Below are 20,604 nucleotides of genomic sequence, written 5' to 3'. Positions count from 1 at the left end.
TTGTGCAGACTAGCCTTGAACTGCAGCCCTCCTGAGTAGCTGCTGAGGTAACTGCCTCATCTTACTTAGCAGCTGCAGAGGGGCTCACTGCCCCTAAAGCGAGAGCTCCAGCCAGGCTTCTATACTGCACACGACCTCTTAGATTCAGCACAAACACTGACTAACTGGACTCTGTCTCATGTCCAAACTCAGGAGAGAATCTGATTGGTTCCATTTGAGTCTGGTGGCCTCTCTGTGGGGGTTAAGCTACACGGTTAACTACACGGTTAAGCTACATGGTTAAGCTACACGGTTAAGCTACACGGTTAAGTTGAGGCCCAGGTTTGCTCCTTCAGCAGGACTGGTCCATAGAGAAGTGCCAGTGGCTGGGCCACACTTGGGAGAGTGTCAGGGTGAACTGCAGGAGGGAAATGTAACTGATCAGGACATGCTCAGTTGGGCCAGCAGTGTTTTGAGTGTGAGGTGTGAGTCTTCCGGTGGGAAATGCTGAGAAGCTGCTGGTGAGGCACAAGCCCTGGGAGCTCCTGCTAACTTTGGGGAAAGAGCTGAGCCCCTAACTTCCTTCTCACACCTTCTTCAGCTGTTGGCATGCTGCCCAAGCACCCCTGTAAAGACTGTGGGTAGGACTTTTGATTTTCTCTTGGTGGGGCATTGCAGGCATGTACACATTCACACTAATATGGTTGTATTTGACCGGGCCAAGCACTTGTTGAAATAAGAATTATCTATATGAACCTGACATTTTAATTTGCTTAAAAACAAAAATTCCTAACAGCAATGTCACAATTTTGCACTGCCTTTCAAAGTTTTCATTTTAATGAAAACTTTTTAGTTTCCTTTTAGTTGGACAGGGGGTTTCACTGTGACATTGGGCAGTCTTTTTTTTTTTGGTGGGACTGGGGTTTGAACTCAGGACTTTGTACTAGCAAAGCAGCACTTTACCACTTGAGCTATACCACCAGTCCATTTTGCTTTGGTTATTTTGGAGATGAGGTCTACCGAACTATTTGCCTAGGCTTGTTTTGAACCTTGATTCTCCCTATCTCAGCCTTTCCAAGTAGCTAGGAATACAAGCATGAGGCAGTCTTTTTAAATGTTCAAAAATACTGTCTTCAGATTTTCATTGTCAAAACTGGATCTGAAACTAGCATTTAGAGCAACCCAACTTTTCCTCTCCCAGCTTATCTGGGCTTCAGTTCCCTAACAGAACTGAAGGACAATTTTCTTTCTGCTCTGGGATGTCCATTTTCCCTTTATCTCTGGCTCTGAGATAAGAACGATCTCAGCAAGCAGTAGTGTAAGTGTATACCGGTTTTTGCAAATAACTTTCTAATCAAGTTATTTTTAACAAATGATAGAAGCTGAAGGTGTAGCTCAGTGTTAAAGCATGTGCTTAAGCACACACCAGGTCCTGGGTTCAATCCCCAGCACCAACTAACTAACTAACTAACTACCTAACCAAATAGTAGCATATTTGCAGAGTTTTAAAAACTTGTCAGACAGTTCTCAAGCTTAAAATGAGAGCACCCTCTTCCTTATACAAAACAATAGTGAGCCATATATAGCCCATTGGCCCTAATATGACCTTGCCCTAAAGTAGCATCTACATGGAATACCCAACCAACACAAATATCTTGGTCTTCACATGTATTGCTGTGGTGTTTGTGGACTAGGTCTTTGGAACTCTCTGTATCCTGTAACTTTCAGGTTAATACATCCCTAAAAACTGTTTCTTACAACTGCTAATAAGTCAATTTGTTTTAAGTGGAAATACTACTACAGTTATTTCACTTACATGAAATCAAGCATGTGGAATTTACAAAGGATCATATCAGATTAAAATCAATTTGTTTACTCTTAAAAACAAAATTATAGTTGCCCAAAGGCCTGGCTCAGTGAGTGGTGTACGCCTGTAATCTAAGTTACTCAAGAGGCAGAGATAGGAGGATCACCATACAAGGCTAGTCCAGTCAAAAAGTTAACAAGGCTTCTCAACAAATAAGATAGGCTTGGTGACACATGTCTGTAATTCCATCTCTGCAGGAGGTATAGATAAAAGGATTGTGGGCCAACGCCAGCCAGGACTAAATGGAAGAGACCCTGTCTGAAAAATAAAGCAAAAAAGTGGTAGAGTGCCTGCCTATCAAGTGCAAAGCCCTGAGTTCAACCCCTTGTGCTGCCAAAGGAAAAAAGTTATAGTTGCCCAGTTGATAAGAGTGGGGAAAGGGCTTCAGTGTGGTTGTGGCTGGTCTGGATGCAGACTGAATCAGTGCCCCTTTTTGTGGTCTGGGGTTCCTTCTGCCCTTCTTTCTACCTACCAGTCTGCAGCCTCTCCAGACTCTGAGAGGTCTACAAGTACACCCTTGGCCATATCCCCTGTTGCACATGTCTGGATCTGTGCCTTTCCTTGTAGATTCATTGTTTCTCTGCTCACTTTTTATCTTCCAAAAATTTGTTGCTGCCCTTGCAGGACATTGGCCTCCATTCCTGCTCTTTTTGGACCCTGGCGTGATCTGAACCTTTCCAGTTCTTTGAGTCCTTTTGGAGAAGGAATGGGCTTTGAGAGGCTTAAGAGGGGATATATTCACTTTGCCATTCATTCTTTTCTTTTATATTTCTTTAATTATTTTTTTCTAATCTCTGTCTTTTTTTTGGCAGTATTGGAGTTTGAACTCAGGGCCTCCACACTTGCTAGGCATGTGCTCTACCACTTGACCTAGGCTCCTTTAAATTTATTTTTTATGTTTATTTTTATTTATTTATTTATTTGATTTCTTTAAAACAGGCTGTCACTGTGGAGCCTAGGCCAGCGTTGAGCTCGCCATCCTCCTGCCTCAGCCTGCTGAGTGCTGGAATTACCAGCATGTGCCACCACTCTTGGTTCACCATCTGTTCTTTTGAACATTCTTCCTCACTGCAGGTTTGAACCTGCATTCAGAGAAGGGACCGAATTATTTACTGTTTAAGAACAGAGCCACCAGGGTAGCTATTTACCTTAAACAATGTGGCCCAAGTTAATGTATTCTTTTATGTAGACACTTTAGAGAGCTGCTTTGCCTGGGTGATGCCTGGTAGGTAATTCTGAAGATCATCATTGGTTGGTACAACAGACACCTCCCAGTATCCAGGGGGCAGGGAAGGTAGCGGTGTCTGAAGCAATGCTGGAAGAATCTGTAACAGTGACTGAGCAGGGGAAAACAGTAAGCTGGGCCTCCCCAGTGCTGACTGCTTCCCAGGTGCCTTTCTAAACCCTTGCTCCACCTCTTCTGCTGCTGTTTGTTTTGCATGGTCACCTGTGTGAACCGCACTTGCGTGGTGTGGGTCATGTCAAGGACCCCTCATTGCCTGCCTTTGGCAGATAGGGGAAGGGAGGAGAGTGAGGTAGAGGTATTTTACTTTTCTGAATCTTGTCGGTGGGGCCACCATGGCTGTGTCTCTAAACCAAAAGTCTCAGCTACTTTTAGGTAGACTTAATGTGCTTTAGTTTTTACACAGTACCACTTGTCTGTTTTGCTTTCATTACCTGTGGTTTTGGTGTCATCCAGGAAACCATTATGAAATCCAAGGTCAGGAAGCTTTTCCCCTATGTTGTATTTTCTTGTGTTTCCTTTTTTGAGACAGAGTCTCAATATACAGCCCAGACTGGCCTAAACTTGAAATCCTCATGCCTGGCTCCTCTATTTTTCTTGTAGAAGTTTAATAGTTTTTGGTCATATGTTTGTGTCTTTATTTGATTGGTTATAATGGTATAAGGCAAAGATCCAACTTTATTCTTTCACACATGGATATCCAGATTTCCAGGCACCATTTATTGATGAGACCTTTCCCCATCATGTAGTGTTGGTGCCCTTGTCAAAGATCCTTTGACCATATATGCAAGGGTTTATTTCTAGGCTCTTTATTCTGTTCCATTGGTCTGTATGTATCATATCATTTTGATACGTGTTTCAGAATCAGGAAATGTGAGGCCTCCAGCTTTGTTCTTCTTCCTCAGTTTTATATTGGTTATTGAGTCCTTAGAACTTTTCTAATATGAATTTTAGGGTTTTTTTCTACTTCTGCATTTTGGTAGGAATTACACTGAATTTGTAGGTTGCTTTGGGGAGTGTAGACTTTTGTTGTTGTTGTTCTTGGTATTGGAGTTTGAACTCAGGACCTCATGCTTGCTAGGCAGGTACTCTACCACTTGAACCATTCCACCAGCCCTTTTTTTTGGGTTGGGTGTTTTCTAGATAGGGTCTAATGAACTATTTGCCCAGGCTGAATTCAAATCTTGATCCTCCTGATCTCACCTCCCAAGTAGCTAGGATTATAGGCATGAGCCACCAGCACTTGGCAAACTACAGAAAACTTTTTTCTTTTTGAGGTACTGGGGTTTGAACTCAGGGACTCATGCTTGCTAGGCAGGTGCTCTATCACTTGAGCCACTTTGCCAGTCTGGATATCTTATGTATTACATCTTTAAACCCATGAACACAGTATGTCTTCCCTTTTTTTTTTTTTTTTTTTTTTTGGTGGTACTGCAGTATGAACTCAGGGCTTCGAGCTTGCAAAGCAGGTGCTCTCCCATTTGAGCCATGCCTCCAGTCCATATTCTTCCTAATTTCTTTGAGCAATGTTCCTCTAGTTTTCAGTAAGTCTTTTGTCTTCTTGTTTAAGTTTATTCCTAAGTAAACTTTTTCTTCTTTTTTCCCCAAGGTACTAGGAATTGCTAGGCAGGCCCTCTACCTCTTGACCCACACCCAGTCCCTAAATAAACTTTTTGATGCTATTATAAGTAGGGTTATTTTTTAAATTCTTTTTCAGATTATTCACTGAAACAATGGATTTTTGCATGTCAGTTTTGTATCCTGCAACTTTGCCAGATTCATTGATTAATTCCAACAGTTTTTTTTGTTTTTTGGGTTTTTTTTTTGTGGATTCTACAGCATTTTCTACATAAATGTTCATCTTTGAGCAGAGATGTGCTTTCTTCTTCCCCTCCAGTCTGGATGCCTGCCATTTCTTTTTCTTGCTTAATTGCTCTGGCTAGGAGTTCTAGGACTGGGTTGAATAGAAATGGCAAAGTGGGCATCATTGCCTTGGTGTGAACACAGGGGAAACACATTAGGCTTTTCGCCAATGAGTGCAATGTCAGCTGTGCACAGCCCCCTTATTAAACTTTCCTGGAATTGCCTAGTTTGGGTGTGTCCTGCGTTTCCTGCAGGACCCAGGCTGACACATCTGTGTGAGGTGTAAATGAGCTAGACACCTGGCAGGCTATAGAAATGCTTATTCCAGAGTCAGGTAATGATTTTCATGGCTAGTTCTGGGCTTGATGCTGCACAGGAGTGTGCCAGCTTCAGTGATCAGCAAAAATTTGCCTAGAACAACTTTACTTTTCCAGATGGCCAGCCTTTTAAGCAGGAGATAAGACTGGTCTTAGATTGGTAGTTACTTACGTATGTGAGCATGTACATTTTCTTTCAGAAAGACTTTTTTTTAAACACTTTGCTGCTTTATTGTTCAAGTGCTTAGGCAATCATGAAATGAAGAAGTTAATACTATGAGTATCAACAATTCTTATATGCAGTCTAGGAGGCCCAGTGCCAGGAGCTTAAGAGTCGGACCATCCTGGGTTCTGTTTTTTGGGTTTTTGTTGTTTTTTTTTGTCACTTAGTTAACTTTGTGAGCTTGAGAAATTTTTTAAACTTTAAGGAACCTGAGTGTCAGAGCATCCACCTTCAGATGTTGTATTAGGATTAAGTGAGATAGCATATGTGAAGGGCCTGACACATAATAAATGCTCTGTAACTAGTATTAATAATTAAAAACTTTCTTTAAATTTGGGAGCTATGTTCAAAGTGGGTGGATGAAATATGTGTGTGTATTTGTGGTGCCGGTGATCCGATCCAGGGCCTTGACATGTTAGGCAAGCACTGTACTACTGAGCTATATCCCCATCCCTGAAAAAAAGAGGGTGTTTTTTTTGGTGGTATTAAGGTTTGAACTCGGGGCCTTGTACTTGCTAGGCAGGTGCTCTACCATTTGCACCACATCCCTAGCCCCTTGAAGAAAATATTTGTAGCTTTCTACTATGCATTGCTGCTGTGTGCACATGTTCATACCTGGGCCTTCTTAAAGCCTTGCTTTCTGGTCCGTTATTATAATTCTGCTGGGTGATGATGGCTCCATGGCACAGTGAGGTGCAAGCCAAGTGAAACTCAAGAGCTAGCATTCCAGGAGGTAGAGTGTGGAGGTGTAAAGCTAACCATGTGCTTTTGTCCTCTGGCTTGTCCTGAACTTGAAATGCTGTTGTCTGTTCACTGACCTTGCAGAAAGGAAGGCTATTAAAATAGACTGTAAACTGGGAGGGCAAGGGACGCAGGTCTGAGGAAGCTACTTTGTCTGACTCAATGGTAAAGTGGACTTCACTGCCTGCCCAAATGATTTATTAACAAAAAAAGAAGTTTACAAAATGAAAGGTGGAACCTCCTCATGAAGCAAATTCCAGCAGCTCTTAACTTTTTATTGTACAGGAATTACATGACTGTCTTGAATAATAAGAGAGAATTAAAGAGAAAACAAATTCAGTCACCTAAAATCCTCTACCCATAAATTACTGTTGATAATATTTTCATGTACTACCTTGAGGATATTCCAGCTATCTAAAATGAGTCTCTGTCTATCTGCCTATCTATATAAATACATACATATTAATTGAGAATGGGATTATTTCATACTATGGGTCTGTAACCTAGAGTTTACTCTTACTGTGTATATCCTCTCCTGTCAGTAATTAGAAATCTATGTTTTAAAATGGCATTGACCATTTTAGCACGTTTTGCCTTAAATACAGTCACACACTCAAATTTCTAAATTATTTTTACTGTTCATTATTGTAAATCAAGCTCTGCAGTGGTTTTCTTTTCATTTATTTTTCTGTCACATTTCATTTACTTTCTTGTATTTTTTTTTTTTTTGCAGTTGTGTGTGTGTGTGTGTGTGTGTGGTACTGGAGTTTGAACTCAGGGTCTAGCGCTTGCCAGGCAGGGGCTCTACCCTTTGTGCCATGCTTCCCCCACGTTTTTAATTTAGTTATTTTTCTGATAGGGTCTTGCCTTTTCCCCCTAGGGCCAGCCCAGACCAGGATCCTCTTTTCTCTACCTCTAGAGTAGTAGGGATCACGGGTCATGCCACCAAACCCAGCTTGTTGGTTAAAATGGAGTCTGGCTAACTTTTAGCCTGGGCTGGCTTTGAATTGTGATCCTCCCGATCTTGCCACCTGTACAGTTGGAATTATAGGTGTGAACCACCACTCCTGGCCTGCAGTCATTTTCTTAAATATAGTATCTGAAATTGTGGCTCTCCCTGCCAGTCAAAGTATTTACTTGTAGGCAAATTCTCTGTCTTTGATTTCTTTTGTGTATCTTCCACAGCACCCAGAATAGTTTTCTAGCAGGCAGATCTTTCTTTGTTGCTGAATTTGACATTGAAAAAGATAAAGGCATATATAGGTCATAGCTGTAATATCATTATTTTTCTTCTTCTACCTAATCTTTTTTTTGGGCAAGGGAACTGGGTTTGAACTCAGGGTTTCATACTTGCTAAGCAGGTGCTCTAATGCTTGGGCCACGCCCCCAGCCCGTTTTGATTCAGTTGTTTTACAGATAGAGTCTCTTCCTTTTTGCCCAGTCTGGCCTGGGCTACAATCCTCCTATTTTATGCTTCTCATTGTCTCTGGGATGCAGATGGGAACCACCACACCCAGCTTTTTCCTGTTGAGATGGGGTCTTGCAAACTTTTTTACTTGGGCTGGCCAAGAAATGCAATCCTACTGATCTTAAGGCCGTCACTACCTGTCAGCCTTTCAACACAAATAGGAACAATTTCAAGACTTCCTTATTCTTTGCGTTGCCTGTGATAATTGTGGTTCTGGCAGAACCCTTCCATTTCCTAAGCATTTTTCATGTTGTTGCGCAGATCCTGGAGTACCTATTACTATCACTCCTGTTTTACAGCAGGGAAAGCTAAGGCTAAGAGTTGAGGTATGTGCTGTGCCGTACCTGCTGCCTTTTTATCTTACCTGGATGACAGTGTGTGTGTGTGTGTATCCATGATGTTGCTTTCAGGCACCAATCACATAGAAAAATGGAGTAAACTCTGTACATGTGTGAAAAGACTACATACCTATTTTGCAAGATAAACCTAACATGCATTTTTTTCAGGAGAGAGTTATGCCAGTGCCGATCTAACTAGACTTGCTGGCCATCTTCAAGATAATCTAAAACTTCCCACTCTGGAAATACCATCCAGCGAAGACGCTGTCTGTGTCAGTAGCTCCTGGCAGGCTTGTTTCTTTGCCGAGGTCAGGTTCACTTACAGAAGGGCTGATTCTACTTTTCTTTCTCTCTCCCTGCCTTCCGATCATCAGCTATGACAGAGACTCCACTTTCAACGTGTTTGTGGGGAAAGGCCAGCTGATTGCAGGGATGGACCAAGCTCTGGTCGGGATGTGTGTAAATGAGAGGCGCTTCGTGACCATCCCCCCAAAACTTGCCTACGGAAATGAAGGAGTTTGTAAGTTTTTGTTCTGTGTTTAGAAAGAACCAGAGCATTTGCAGGCTGTTTGTTCAACCAGACTGGAGAATTTTTGGAAGCTTTGCTTGGGGAAAATTTAAAGCAGTGAACACAACCAGCTAAAATTTCCATCTCGGGTTTATCCCTTCCAGAGATGAAAGACGGTGTCATTGACAAGGGCATATCAAATGATACGCTTCAAGAGAGGGGAATCTTGGTTTTTCTCCGTTATTTTAATTTCATTTGGAGGAAAGATAGAGAAAGAATAGTTCATTTTGGAATGACCAGTGACTGGCTTGAACTCTTTCAGCTTCCACTCACATTGGCAGCATTCTAGGTATTTATTTGGCTCAAAAGGCAGCAGTTTCTCATTGTGAACTCTCTGTATTTCAAGCTGGTGTGATCCCCCCAGACTCGGTGCTTCATTTTGATGTACTTCTGATGGACATTTGGAATTCCGATGACCAGGTTCAGATTCACACTTACTTCAAGCCCCTGAGTTGCCCTCGGACCATCCAGGTGTCTGATTTTGTCAGGTACCACTACAATGGAACATTCTTGGATGGGACACTGTTTGATTCCAGGTAAGTCCTGCTGTTCATGGCAGCATCTGTGAAATGCCCCTTCAGTCCTTGTGGCTTGCCTGCATTCTATGCCCGTGAGGAAACCAGAAATGGACTCTTCTGACCTTTAACCAGTACCATCTCCCCTACGTAAGACTTTTTAAAATTTTTTTGTGGTATTGGGGTTTGAACTCAGTGCCTTGCACTTACTAGACAGGCACTCTACCAACTTGAATTATGTTCCGAGCCCTTTTATGCGTCAATTAATTTTTAGATAGGGTCTTGCATTTTTTTGCCTAGGGAAGTTCTGGGCCTGGATCCTTCCTGAGTAGCTGGGATTACAGATGCAAACCACCCTGCCCAGTTTATCTGTTGAGATAATTTTTGCCAGGGCTGGCCTCAAAACTAAATCCTCCTGATCTTCACCTCCCAAGTAGCCATTACACCTTGCTGTTACCTAAGACGTTTGGTTAGTGTTTTATGCTTCATGATGCGAGGGTCAAAATCTAGTACATTTTATAAAAATCTAAAATCAATGCTTATCTCATTTAACAGTGTTTTAAGATCTCATCATTAAATGAAAAGCCATATTTCCTAGTAGGTACATGTGTGTTTTGGCTCATTTTTGTAGTTTTTCCATGGAGGCAGAATAGGAAAATGCAGCTGTGGGCAGGTATGGGGCTAAGCTAGAGACTGGGGAGCTGTTTGATGAGAGGAATAACTGGCCTGTTTTCATCAATCACTGATATAAACGTGAGCATTTCTGCTCTGAGTTTGGGAGCAAAGATCCCTACATGCCTGTCTCTGGGGATGGCCATAGCTCCATGTTTAACCTGAGATTTGAGTAACAAAGACCTTCCCAAGGGATGGGTTGGAAACACATGGTATGAGCCTTTCCCCTTTCTCATTGGTTTTCAGTCACAACCGCATGAAGACCTATGACACATATGTGGGAATTGGCTGGCTGATTCCCGGGATGGATAAAGGGCTGCTGGGGATGTGCGTGGGGGAGAAGCGCATCATCACCATCCCGCCTTTCCTGGCCTACGGAGAGGAGGGAGACGGTAAGCTCTGCTCTTCTCAGAGCCTTTCTCATCAGTCCTGATTTTTATTGTGATTCATTCCATTGTGAGCCCATGAAACCCACCAGGCCTTTTGGGCTAGACCAGTACTGTCCACTATGGCAGCCGCTAGCTACATGTGGCTGTTGCATTCAAGTGAAAATGATAAAATTAGAGAAAATTGAAATTCGGTTCCTTGGTCACACTGCCACATTTCATTTGGCTGAGGGCCACTGACTGAGACAATGCAGAACATCCTGTTGGACGGTGCTGTCCTAGAGAATTGCTGTTTGAAACTCACTCAGTGTGGTACCTGGCATTCATACGTAAGCACTGTTCCAACCTCAGCAGTTGTGGACTTGGGCACTGACTTCTCTGTGAAATGAGATTTGGTTTAGGCAGTCAACAGGTTGGAGACATCAAAGTAGAAATTTAGCTGCATGATGTCAAAATTGCCAAATTTTTCCTGGTTTATACCTTTGTGATAGGTTTTGCCTATGACATTAGCTCCATGTGGACTCCATCAAAGCATAATGTTAGAAAATACGTTAATTAAAATTAGTGTCCTGTGAAGAGAAACAGAATATTGGCTGATAAATAGGATTTCTTAGCTACTCGTATTTGAATTTCAGGCCTATTTAATCATACTGAAGGGCTGACACAATAAGAGACCTCTGGGCATTCAAGCCGCAGGTATACATGGAGTAAAGAGTAGAAATGAGAATATGATACTGTTTAAGAAGTTGATAGTGAGGCTGGTGGAATGGCTCAAATGGTAGTGTGCCTGCTTAGCAAATGTGAGGCCCTGAGTTCAAATCCCAATACAGAAAAAAAAAAGTTGATAGTCTACCCCACTTATAATAGCCAATATAATGTTTTTCCCAGCTATTTCTGCCTCTTAGGTCTGTAGAACAGGAACAGGGAATCCTGGGTGATCCTTATCTACCTCCATTTTATATATTTGCATGCTTGAGATTTGCATTTTCTTTTCTTTTTCCTCCCTCCCTCCCTCCCTCCTCCCCCCCCATCCTTCCCTCCCACAGTACAAATAGTTTCTTCAAAGAAGGGTGGGAGAGCGGGTAGGTGTAGTATCCTACTAAAAGAAATGAAGTTTGAAAACATCACCATAAATATGTCTTAATTCTCCCCTCCTGAAATACAAGTTATTCTTGATGTTCAGATTGTCTCATCCTTGGCCAGTGGGAGTTTATTCACCTCGACCCCTAAATCCTTTGGCTGCCATCCACATAACAAAACAAGATGCCCGCCTAATATGAAGACTGTTATTTATTTATTTTAAATAAATAATTAGCCAGGTGCCTGTGGCTCACGCCTGCAATCCTAGCTACTCAGGAGGCAGAGATCAGGAGGCTCGCAGTTCAAAATCAGTACAGGCAAATAGTGCACAAGACCCTATCTTGAAAAACCCTTCACAAAAATAGAGCTGGCAGAGTGGCTCAAGGTGAAGGCCCCAAGTTCAAGCCCCAGTACCATAAAATAAATAAATAAATAATTTAAATAGCTTATTGAATTTAAAGTATGCTTTTTTAAATTTGAATACTATGCTCAGCTATCCAAGTATATCTTTAAATGGATGAATTATGCGGTATGTGAATTATATCTCTGGAAAGCTGTAAAAATATTCAGTTAATGCATGTTAACATTTGAAAAATATAAACCACAGAGTTACTTTTAAGACTTTTTTTTTTAGGACTGGGATGTAGCTCAGTGGTAAAGGGCTTGCGTAGTGTGCACAAGGCCCTGGGTTCGATCCCCACCACCACAAAAGAAAAACAAGCTTTGGTTTTTTTTATTTTTAGCGAAGAGATAAAGTATAAAAGATCACTTCTGTCACATGCACACACCCTCTTCTGGGACTGGCCACACCTTGCATTCCAGAGGCTGACTCAGCAGCCTGCTTGCCCCAGATTTCATCATCCTCTAGGGAAGGCATGCAAGGGGTGGGTTCTGCATGGCTTGACTGAGGAGCACTGGCCTGGGATGCCACCACCTAAGTACTTACCCAAGTCACCCCCACCTTTGCATGATGGAGGAGCCCACTTGTCAGTTAACTTTCTTTTATCCCAGGTTACTAGATTTCGGGTTATTTATTGGTTAGTGTTGATCTTTGCAGAAAGAGCTCATGCCCTGTAGTGCCACGTGGATTAATTATCCTTTGCTGAAATGTCTACTCACTTAGGCCATTTGTGTTCACAAATAATCCCCTGCCCCCTGCCTTACCAGCTGCAGTCTCTGGCACTAACTGAAATGAGATTTGAACTAGACAGTCTAAAGGTTATGAGCATCAGGTAGAAATTTTACCATATGATGTCAGAATTGCCAAAATTTTCCCAATTTGCCCCTCTGTGATGTGTTTTACCTGTGACTTTCACTTCATGTGGACAAAATCGAAGCATAGTGTTAAGAAATACATTAATTAATTCAACTTATGCAGAGGGGCCCCTCGGTCGGACCCAGCGGCGGGGATGGGCGCAGTTTTGCTTGCTGGTGAGAATGCGGGAAGGTCACCGGCCGAGGGGAGGTCCGGGGAGCACAGGAGGCCTCGGGAGCACCGACACCATGTGGGTCTAGGTGCGCCCCGTGGATGGTAAGGAAACACACCATCGACTGACTCACTGTCCAGGCTGACCAAAGTGGAAGAGCTGAGGCGGAAGATTTTTTTTTAAAAGAAATACATTAATTAGAATTAGTGCAGACACAGTAGTCTTTTAGTACCTGTGGGAGATTGATTCCAGGATCCCTTGAGGAACCTGAAAGCTTCAGATGTTCAAGTTCCTTATATAAAAATGGCGGAGTACTTGCATATAACCCACACACATTCTCCTGTATATTTTAGACTATTTACAGTAACTAATATAGAGCAAATGCTATGTAAATAATTGTCATACTGTATGCATTGCCATGTTATGTCAGTGTAGACTTTTTTTGTTTTGTTTTGAAAATTTTCCATATTGGGTTGGTTGAATCCATGGATGAGGAACCTATGGATATGGAGGGTGGATGGTATTCAGTGCGTCCCCTCTTAGAACACCCAAGAGAAGCCATATCGTGCAGAAGTGATACAGAAATGACTTGAAGACTATTTGTATTTTAGGTTGTGGGTGCCATTTTTTTCTGTATTAGCTAACTTTCATTTTATTTATATCTTGTTTTGGATAAAGAATTAAATTTTCCATTTTGCCTTTAAAAAAATAGCTGTTACAATGAAACTCACTAAAAACTTTTAAAAAGGAGAGGGGGGGTTAAAAAAAGTAATGGGGTGAATTTGATCAAAGTACATTATATGCATGTGTGGAAATATCACAATGAAACCCCTTTGTTCAATTAATTTATGCTAATTAAAAAACTGGCTGTTGATTTCAAAGAACAAGTCTATAGTGTTCTCCAGACCATATATGAGCTTTGGAATTTGGTCTTTAAATGTCTGTAATTTCCATTTGTACACGTACACAAATAGAAACTCCTAACAGATGTATCTTTGGGTTTGCATGTGAGTGCAGAACCACCCACGTTGAGCTTTTGTTTTTCACACTATCAGTTTGCTCCTTTTCCTGAATGAGTCAGGCTTTACATTGTACCCATCAGCCCATAGATGAACTCCATGGTGAGACACCAAAATTAGACTGTAGAGGACCACCCAAGACTTGGAAAAACATTTGTTTCCTTGGCTTGAAATCTTTAAGGAATGAGTAACACCAACACAGAGGGTGTGAGTGGTGGTTAAAGTACTTCCTAAATTTTGTGTCCTAATTGAATCATCTTCCTCCATTTCACTCTAGGGAAAGACATTCCTGGCCAAGCATCCCTGGTATTTGATGTTGCATTGTTGGACCTCCATAACCCCAAAGATAGCATTTCCATTGAGAACAAGCTGGTACCTGAAAACTGTGAGCGGAGAAGTCAGAGCGGGGACTTCCTCAGGTATCATTATAATGGCACGCTTCTGGATGGCACTCTCTTTGATTCCAGGTAAGGCAATGACTGAGTCTGTTCACTAGAACTAGCTCATGGTGGACCATGAGCTGAATCTTCTATCAGTGCCGGTTTACACTTTCATCTCCAATACAGGCTTCTGTTTTCTGATTCCAAATTTCTTCCTAGGCTGTAACAACGGTTCCCTCCAATTAGATAGGTCTGTAGGAAAGCAGAAGAGACTCACTCTAGATTTCCACCATACCTCCATCCAAATACAAACCCAATTAAGGGGTCCAAGATGGAGAGTTGTCAGAAGTGAGGTTAAAGAGGTACAGCGGACAAAGAGCCAATCTGTTTCCCGGAGACCTGGGTCCCTGTGTGAGTTTGGACAGCATAAGACTTCTCTGTGCTTCAACTTCTAGCATCTTTCCAGAGATGGTTAGATTAAGGAGATGAGGAAGTCAATGTTAAGGGCTAGCCAGCAGGAGGGGACGGGTCAGAAGCGTTGAATGCCTTTCTTGTGCTGTGGATGCTCATTACTGCACCCAATTTGCTTTATTTTGTTCATCACAGTGCATGTGGCAGGTGTCTAGTATGTCTTGCTCATTCGAGTGGCATGTGTGTTTTGGAAATCACTCCTTCAGCTTCCTGTAAACAAGTAGTGACAGCCACCTCCCTGTCTCTCTGAGTAAATAGACTTCTGGTTGATTTGCTCATCCAAAAACATCACTGAGTTTTTCCAAGTATTTTTTCTTTTGAATAATTCATTCATCTTATTCCTAAGATCTCTTCTTTCATTTCATTCCTTTTTTTTTTTTTGGATAAAGCAGTAGTCACATGGTTCAAAATCAAAACAAAGTGTGCATTAAGATATGCTATATACCCATCCCTGTCTACTTCAGATGCCCTTCCTCCTACCACTACAGTTAACCATTTTTTATTAATTTCTTTTACTTTTGCTTTTTTTTTTTTTGAGGTAGTGTCTTGCTATGTTGCTCAGACTGATCTTGAACTGCTTGACTCACGCAGTTCTCCTGCCTCAGTCTCCCAAGTGCTGGGACTGTAGGCCTGAGCCACTGCACTTTGCCTTATTATTTTCTAATTTGTTCATTAGCTTCTTTAATTCATAGAAGATGTTATCTATAGCTAATGCTTTATTACACATCATATATATGATTCTCCTTGATATTTTGTAACCTTGGAATTTTTACATATTAATGCACTGAGAAAACTCATTCATTTTATCCATCGCTATAGTGACCCATTGGATGAATCTAACATATTTATATAACCATTCCCCTATTATTGAACATTTTGGGTTTTTGGGGGTTTTTAGGTGAAACTGGGGTTTGAACTCAGGGCTTAATGTTGCAAAGCAGGCACTCTACTGCTTGAGCCACACCTCCAGTCCATTTTGCTCTGCAGATGGGGTCTCACAAACTATTTGCTGAGGATGGCCTTGAACTGTGATCCTCCTGATCTCAGACTCCCAAGTGGCTAGGATTAGAGGCATGAACCACCAATGTCCAGCCAGCATTTTAAAAAATCTTTTTGTGTTATTAAAAAAATTCTTAATGTGTGTATATATTATTACTTGTTGCATTTTTAGCTTGGTTCTGTGCTTTATTTATTGTAATTATATTTCCAATTAACAGACTATTTTCAAGCCAGGTGCAATGACACGTACCTGTAGTCCCAGCTACTTGGGAGGAGAGGCAGGAGGATCACTTGAGCCTAAGAGTTTGGGGTCCAGCTTGGGCAATACAGCAAGATCCTGTCTCAAAACAAAACAAGCCCATTTTTCTGGGTGCACTGGCTGTCTGTACACATAATGGGGCCACTGTTTTCTTAGGTTTTCAGCAGCTTTCCTTTTTAGTTTTATGGGGTCTAGCCTGTCCTAAGAGCTACATAATATCATTCCAGTCTTTAGATTTGCCTTGATCTCTAGGCAATCAATCCCTATTGTTTGTCACTTATTTTGTTTTCTACCTTTTGACATTTAAATAGAGTTGCAGTAATTATTTTTGTAGCTAAAATCTAAAAGTATATGATTGTTTCCTTGAGATAAATTTCTAGAAGACTCTCTAGTCAAAGGTTATACCCATTTTTACAGCTTTCCAAATATATACATATATATATATGTATGCCCTCAAGTTGCCCTTAGGCAAGGTTTTACCCCCCTCACTGTCTAAGAGTGTCCCATTCCCTACAGACTCAGTGACACTGGGTACCATTTAAAAATAATCTTTTCTTATTTACAGGAGAAAAATGGTACCTGTGGTTTTAATTGGATTTCTTTGGTTATTATTGAGGTTGAGATTTTTTTCAAATGTTCATGTAGGTATCTTTTTTATTAGTTACCTTTGTCCATTTTTATATTGAGGGTATTGTCACGTGTCCCTTTTTATTGGCTTGAACTGTGTATTAAAGATATTAACCCATGTATCATTGTATATTGTTGAAAGCATTTTGCTCTGTTTCTTTGCGTTTGCATCTTGGCTATTGTCTTTTTTTTTTTTTTATCCTTTAAATTTTTTTTTTTTATGTTAAACATAATTGGCTTTCGCTTTGTGGTTTCTATGTTTGGTGACTTGATACAAATCTGTCCCCTCTCTATATGTCTATAAGTCTCTTAATGGTTTTATTTTCTTACTCTTTAAAATATTCTTTACTAGAATTTTTATTTTGCAAAGTGGCATGTTCTTACTGTATAATTGAAACAATGCAAAGATGTATAATGAAAATTGCAATAACTTCCTATCAACCCCTCATTGTCTCCACCCCAAGGTACCAATGCTAACAACCTTCGGTAGTCTCTCTTCACGCTCATAGATGCTTTTCTCTTGAAATCTTTAATCCAGCTGGATTTTTTTTTTTTTTGATTATGCTAGAGTTTGAACTCAGGGCCTTGAATTTGCTCGGCAGGCAGTCTACCACTTGAGCTATTCCGCTAAGTCCTTTTTGCTCTGGTTATTGTGGGATATAGGGTTTGGCCTGGACCTTGATCCTCCTGTTTTACACTTCCTGTCATAGCTGGGGTGACAGGCACACACCACCACATCCAGCTTTTTTCTGTTGAACTGGGGTCTCATGGAATTTTTTGCCTGGAACCACTATCCTCCCAATCTCAACCTCCTAAGTAGCTAGGATTACAGGCACAAGCCATTGGTGCCCAACCCCATCTGGAATTTTTTGTGGTATCAATTGACAAATTATCTCACTCTTAATGAAAGACAAGACTGTAAATAGGTACAGTGTGTGTGGGTGGGGGGGTACTTGTGGGAAGGAGGAGGGTGAATGGGAACTTCATATACATATACAAAATAGAACAAAGAAACCTCTTGCAATTGCTATAAGTGGGGTGGGGAGGGAATCAAGGGGGAGAGATGGTGAGGGTGATCTAAACAATGTACAATGTAAGGCTATCCAGAATTGTCAAAGTGAATCCCCCGTACAATGAATATATCCTAATAAATATATGTCCTAATGAAAATGAAGGGAAAAAAAAATCTCTTTTTTTTCTCCAAGTGGTTGATTAGCTAGTTTTTCCTCATCTGTCTTCCTCACTGATCTAAGAGGTGACTTTTTTATGAACTAAATTATTACATGTATTTTTGACTTTTTGTCTAGAATTTTTATCCTCTCCCTTGATCTCTCTATTCCTTGGCTAGCACCACACCTTTAATGGTGATAGCTTTTTAATTTGTATGATAGTTTTCTCTTTCTTTTTTAAAATACCATTTTTTTCCTATTCAGTGATACATTGGTATAGTTCAAAATCCTGAAAACATAAAAGAAATACAATGAAAGTTGAACATAGTGACAAACGTCTGAGGCAAGAGGCTCACAAGTTCAAGGCCAACCTGGGCTACATAGCAAGAACCTGTTTTAAAAAACAACTGGGCAGAGTAGCACATTCCTGTCATCCCAGCTCTTGGGAGGTGAAGCAGGATGCCAGACTGAGCTATTTGTGAGACCCTGTCTCAAAACACCGAAAACATAAAAAAGAATATGTAATGACAAATTTTCCTCTTGTCCTTGTCCCTCAATCATTTTCTATAGAAAACCAGTGTCACTAATTTCATAAGTTTGCTGCTGTTACCCAGGTAAGGCGTCAGTGCTCCTCAGCAAAAGAAGCTTTTAAACCTGGGTTACAGGTCTTCCATACATACATAATGAAATACATATATATTGTCTAGTCCCCTATTTTAATTTCTTTTCTTTTCTTTTTTTTTTTTTTTTTTTGTGGTACTGTGGTTTGAGCTCAGGGCCTATACCTCGAGCCACTCCCCGGCCCTTTTTTTTAAACTAAGTGGTTTTTTTCGAGATAAGGTCTCACAAACTTTTTCCCTGGGCTGGCTTCGAACCTTGATCCTCCTGATCTCTGCCTCCTGAGCATCTAGGATTATGGTTGTGAGCCATTGGCACCCAGTTTATTTTAATTTCTTACGTGAATGATAGCTATGTACTATACCTTCAAAACAGTATTCTTAGTTATTTCCTTCACCAAATGAATTATAGAGTTACTTTTTATTTATTTATTTATTTTTTTTGAGACAGGGTCTAACTTTGCAGTCCAAGCTGGCCTTGACCTCTTATCTCTCCACCTCAGAGTCCCAAGTGCTGGGATTACTGGTATGCACCACACGTTATGCCTACAATTACTTTGATGAGTTAACTCTTCTCTCCCCACACACACATGCACATCGCTGGGATTTTGATTGGAATTGCTTTAAAATTTATAAATTGGTTTGGAGAGCATGGACGTGGACAACTTTACAGTCTTCACCTTTCCCACTGGAGAACAAGTCTTTGACATTCAGTTATTCCAGGTTTACCACAGTGCAGGTGTACCCTGCTCCTCTAGTCTCACTTCTGGGGACTCTTCCTGACTCACCCTGCGGTTTCTCCCTGTGCTCTTTCCACTGTGGGTCCCAAACCCTTCTGTGTCCACTTTCTCCCCAGCCCCTTGGAACCTTTACTGATTATCTCACCTGCTTCCCCCTACCCCAGGCATCTGCTACCTCTCCCTGTGTGTCGCTTCATCAGGACCCCATCTTGTTGGTACCTTCTGTTCCCTAAATGCCCAGCAGTGGACCGAATATTGCTGGTGTTCACCAGGTACCTTCTGGAGTGGTGGTAACCTGGGGAAGGTGAGAGCCAGGCCCCCTCCTTTCCTTTCCTGGCCAGTGCCAGGAGGAGGTTTGGCACTGCTCTGAAGACTGCTGTTCTCCACAGGGGGTGAGGTGCTTCTCTACAGTCTTCTCTGAGGGTTATGGACCACTCCTACTTCTGGTCACCCGATGCTGTCACCTCCTAAGCCCTTTGGCTTTGTGATCGCTGAGTGTGGAGAAGGAGGTGCCCTCCCTTCTTCCTGGTCTACTTCCTTAAGGCAGCAATCCTTTAATGATGAGGGTGGAACTGACTGGCTCTTTCAAGACTGTTTTGTTTTATTCTGCAGTGTAGGGATGGAATGGGCCTCCAACATGTGAGGCAAGAGTTTTCCCCCTGATCTACATCCCCAGCTCTGTTTTATGACAGGGAGTGTGGATAATAGGTGGTCCAGAGTTTGGTAGTAAAATCGTCATATGAATTCTAAAATTTTTATTCTGGGGTCTCCTGGCTTTGGGGGAATAATTCTTCTTTCATTATATTCATAGTAATCAGACTCAGTAGACAACTTGGACATAGGCTGGATCCCTGCACTCAGCAGAAGCACCTGGGCGTCATACCAGGGCACTGGGAAGGCCCAGGTAGCTGGGTGAGCAGAGGTATAGTTGAGATGCTCCATCTGGCTGTGGTACAGTCTGCAGAATTAAGTTGTTCTTGATGTACTTTTCTGGCAATCAGAATAGTCATATCTGGTGCTGAAAATTGTCTTAGTGGTAAAGTGCTTGCCTAGCATGTGTGCGGTCCTAGGCTCCATCACACACACACACACACACACACACACACACACACACACACACACACACACACACACACACACAGCTATTCACTCAAGAAACTGGGATTATTGCCCTGTGACTCTTTCTAAGTTTTGACAAGAGCTTCCCTTGATGTTTTTTTTTCATGAACTTGACATGGTCACCAAGTATACAATAGCTCCATTTCTATGTGGTTGCTTCTCGTACACACGTTGCATTTATAACATGTTCCTGCTCCCGTGCTTACCACTGCAGACGAGCAAGCTTCCTGGCTGCGGCTTCAGAGTCTGTGGTTTTCCTATTTCAGGGTCTGGAGGCATCTGTGGTCCTGTTGCTTTCTGGTTCCCACATCTGTCACGTGCCCCTCATAAGTTACCTCTTTCTTCGATCTCTTCCTTTCTAGCTACTCGCGGAATCGCACCTTTGACACGTACATTGGGCAGGGCTACGTGATTCCTGGGATGGATGAAGGTTTACTCGGTGTTTGCATCGGAGAGAGGAGAAGGATTGTGGTCCCCCCGCACCTGGGCTATGGAGAGGAAGGAAGAGGTGGGCATC

At 41.8% G+C, this 20,604-nt stretch overlaps 1 protein-coding gene across 1 annotated transcript in view; it reads left to right on the top strand.

Annotated features, from left to right (window-relative positions):
• Fkbp9 (FKBP prolyl isomerase 9) overlaps nt 1-20,604 on the top strand; it is a 44,959-nt gene that overhangs the window by 5,067 nt on the left and 19,288 nt on the right. The window contains exons 2-6 of the mRNA XM_074065327.1: nt 8,414-8,559; nt 8,954-9,143; nt 10,041-10,186; nt 13,984-14,173; nt 20,450-20,595. Coding sequence (XP_073921428.1) covers nt 8,414-8,559; nt 8,954-9,143; nt 10,041-10,186; nt 13,984-14,173; nt 20,450-20,595 — 818 coding nt within the window. The remainder of the gene's footprint in view (nt 1-8,413; nt 8,560-8,953; nt 9,144-10,040; nt 10,187-13,983; nt 14,174-20,449; nt 20,596-20,604) is intronic.

The sequence above is a fragment of the Castor canadensis genome, chromosome 2 (genome assembly GCF_047511655.1).
Source record: "Castor canadensis chromosome 2, mCasCan1.hap1v2, whole genome shotgun sequence".
Classification (NCBI taxonomy): Eukaryota; Metazoa; Chordata; class Mammalia; order Rodentia; family Castoridae; genus Castor; species Castor canadensis.
This window is presented reverse-complemented; position numbering and strand designations above follow the sequence as displayed.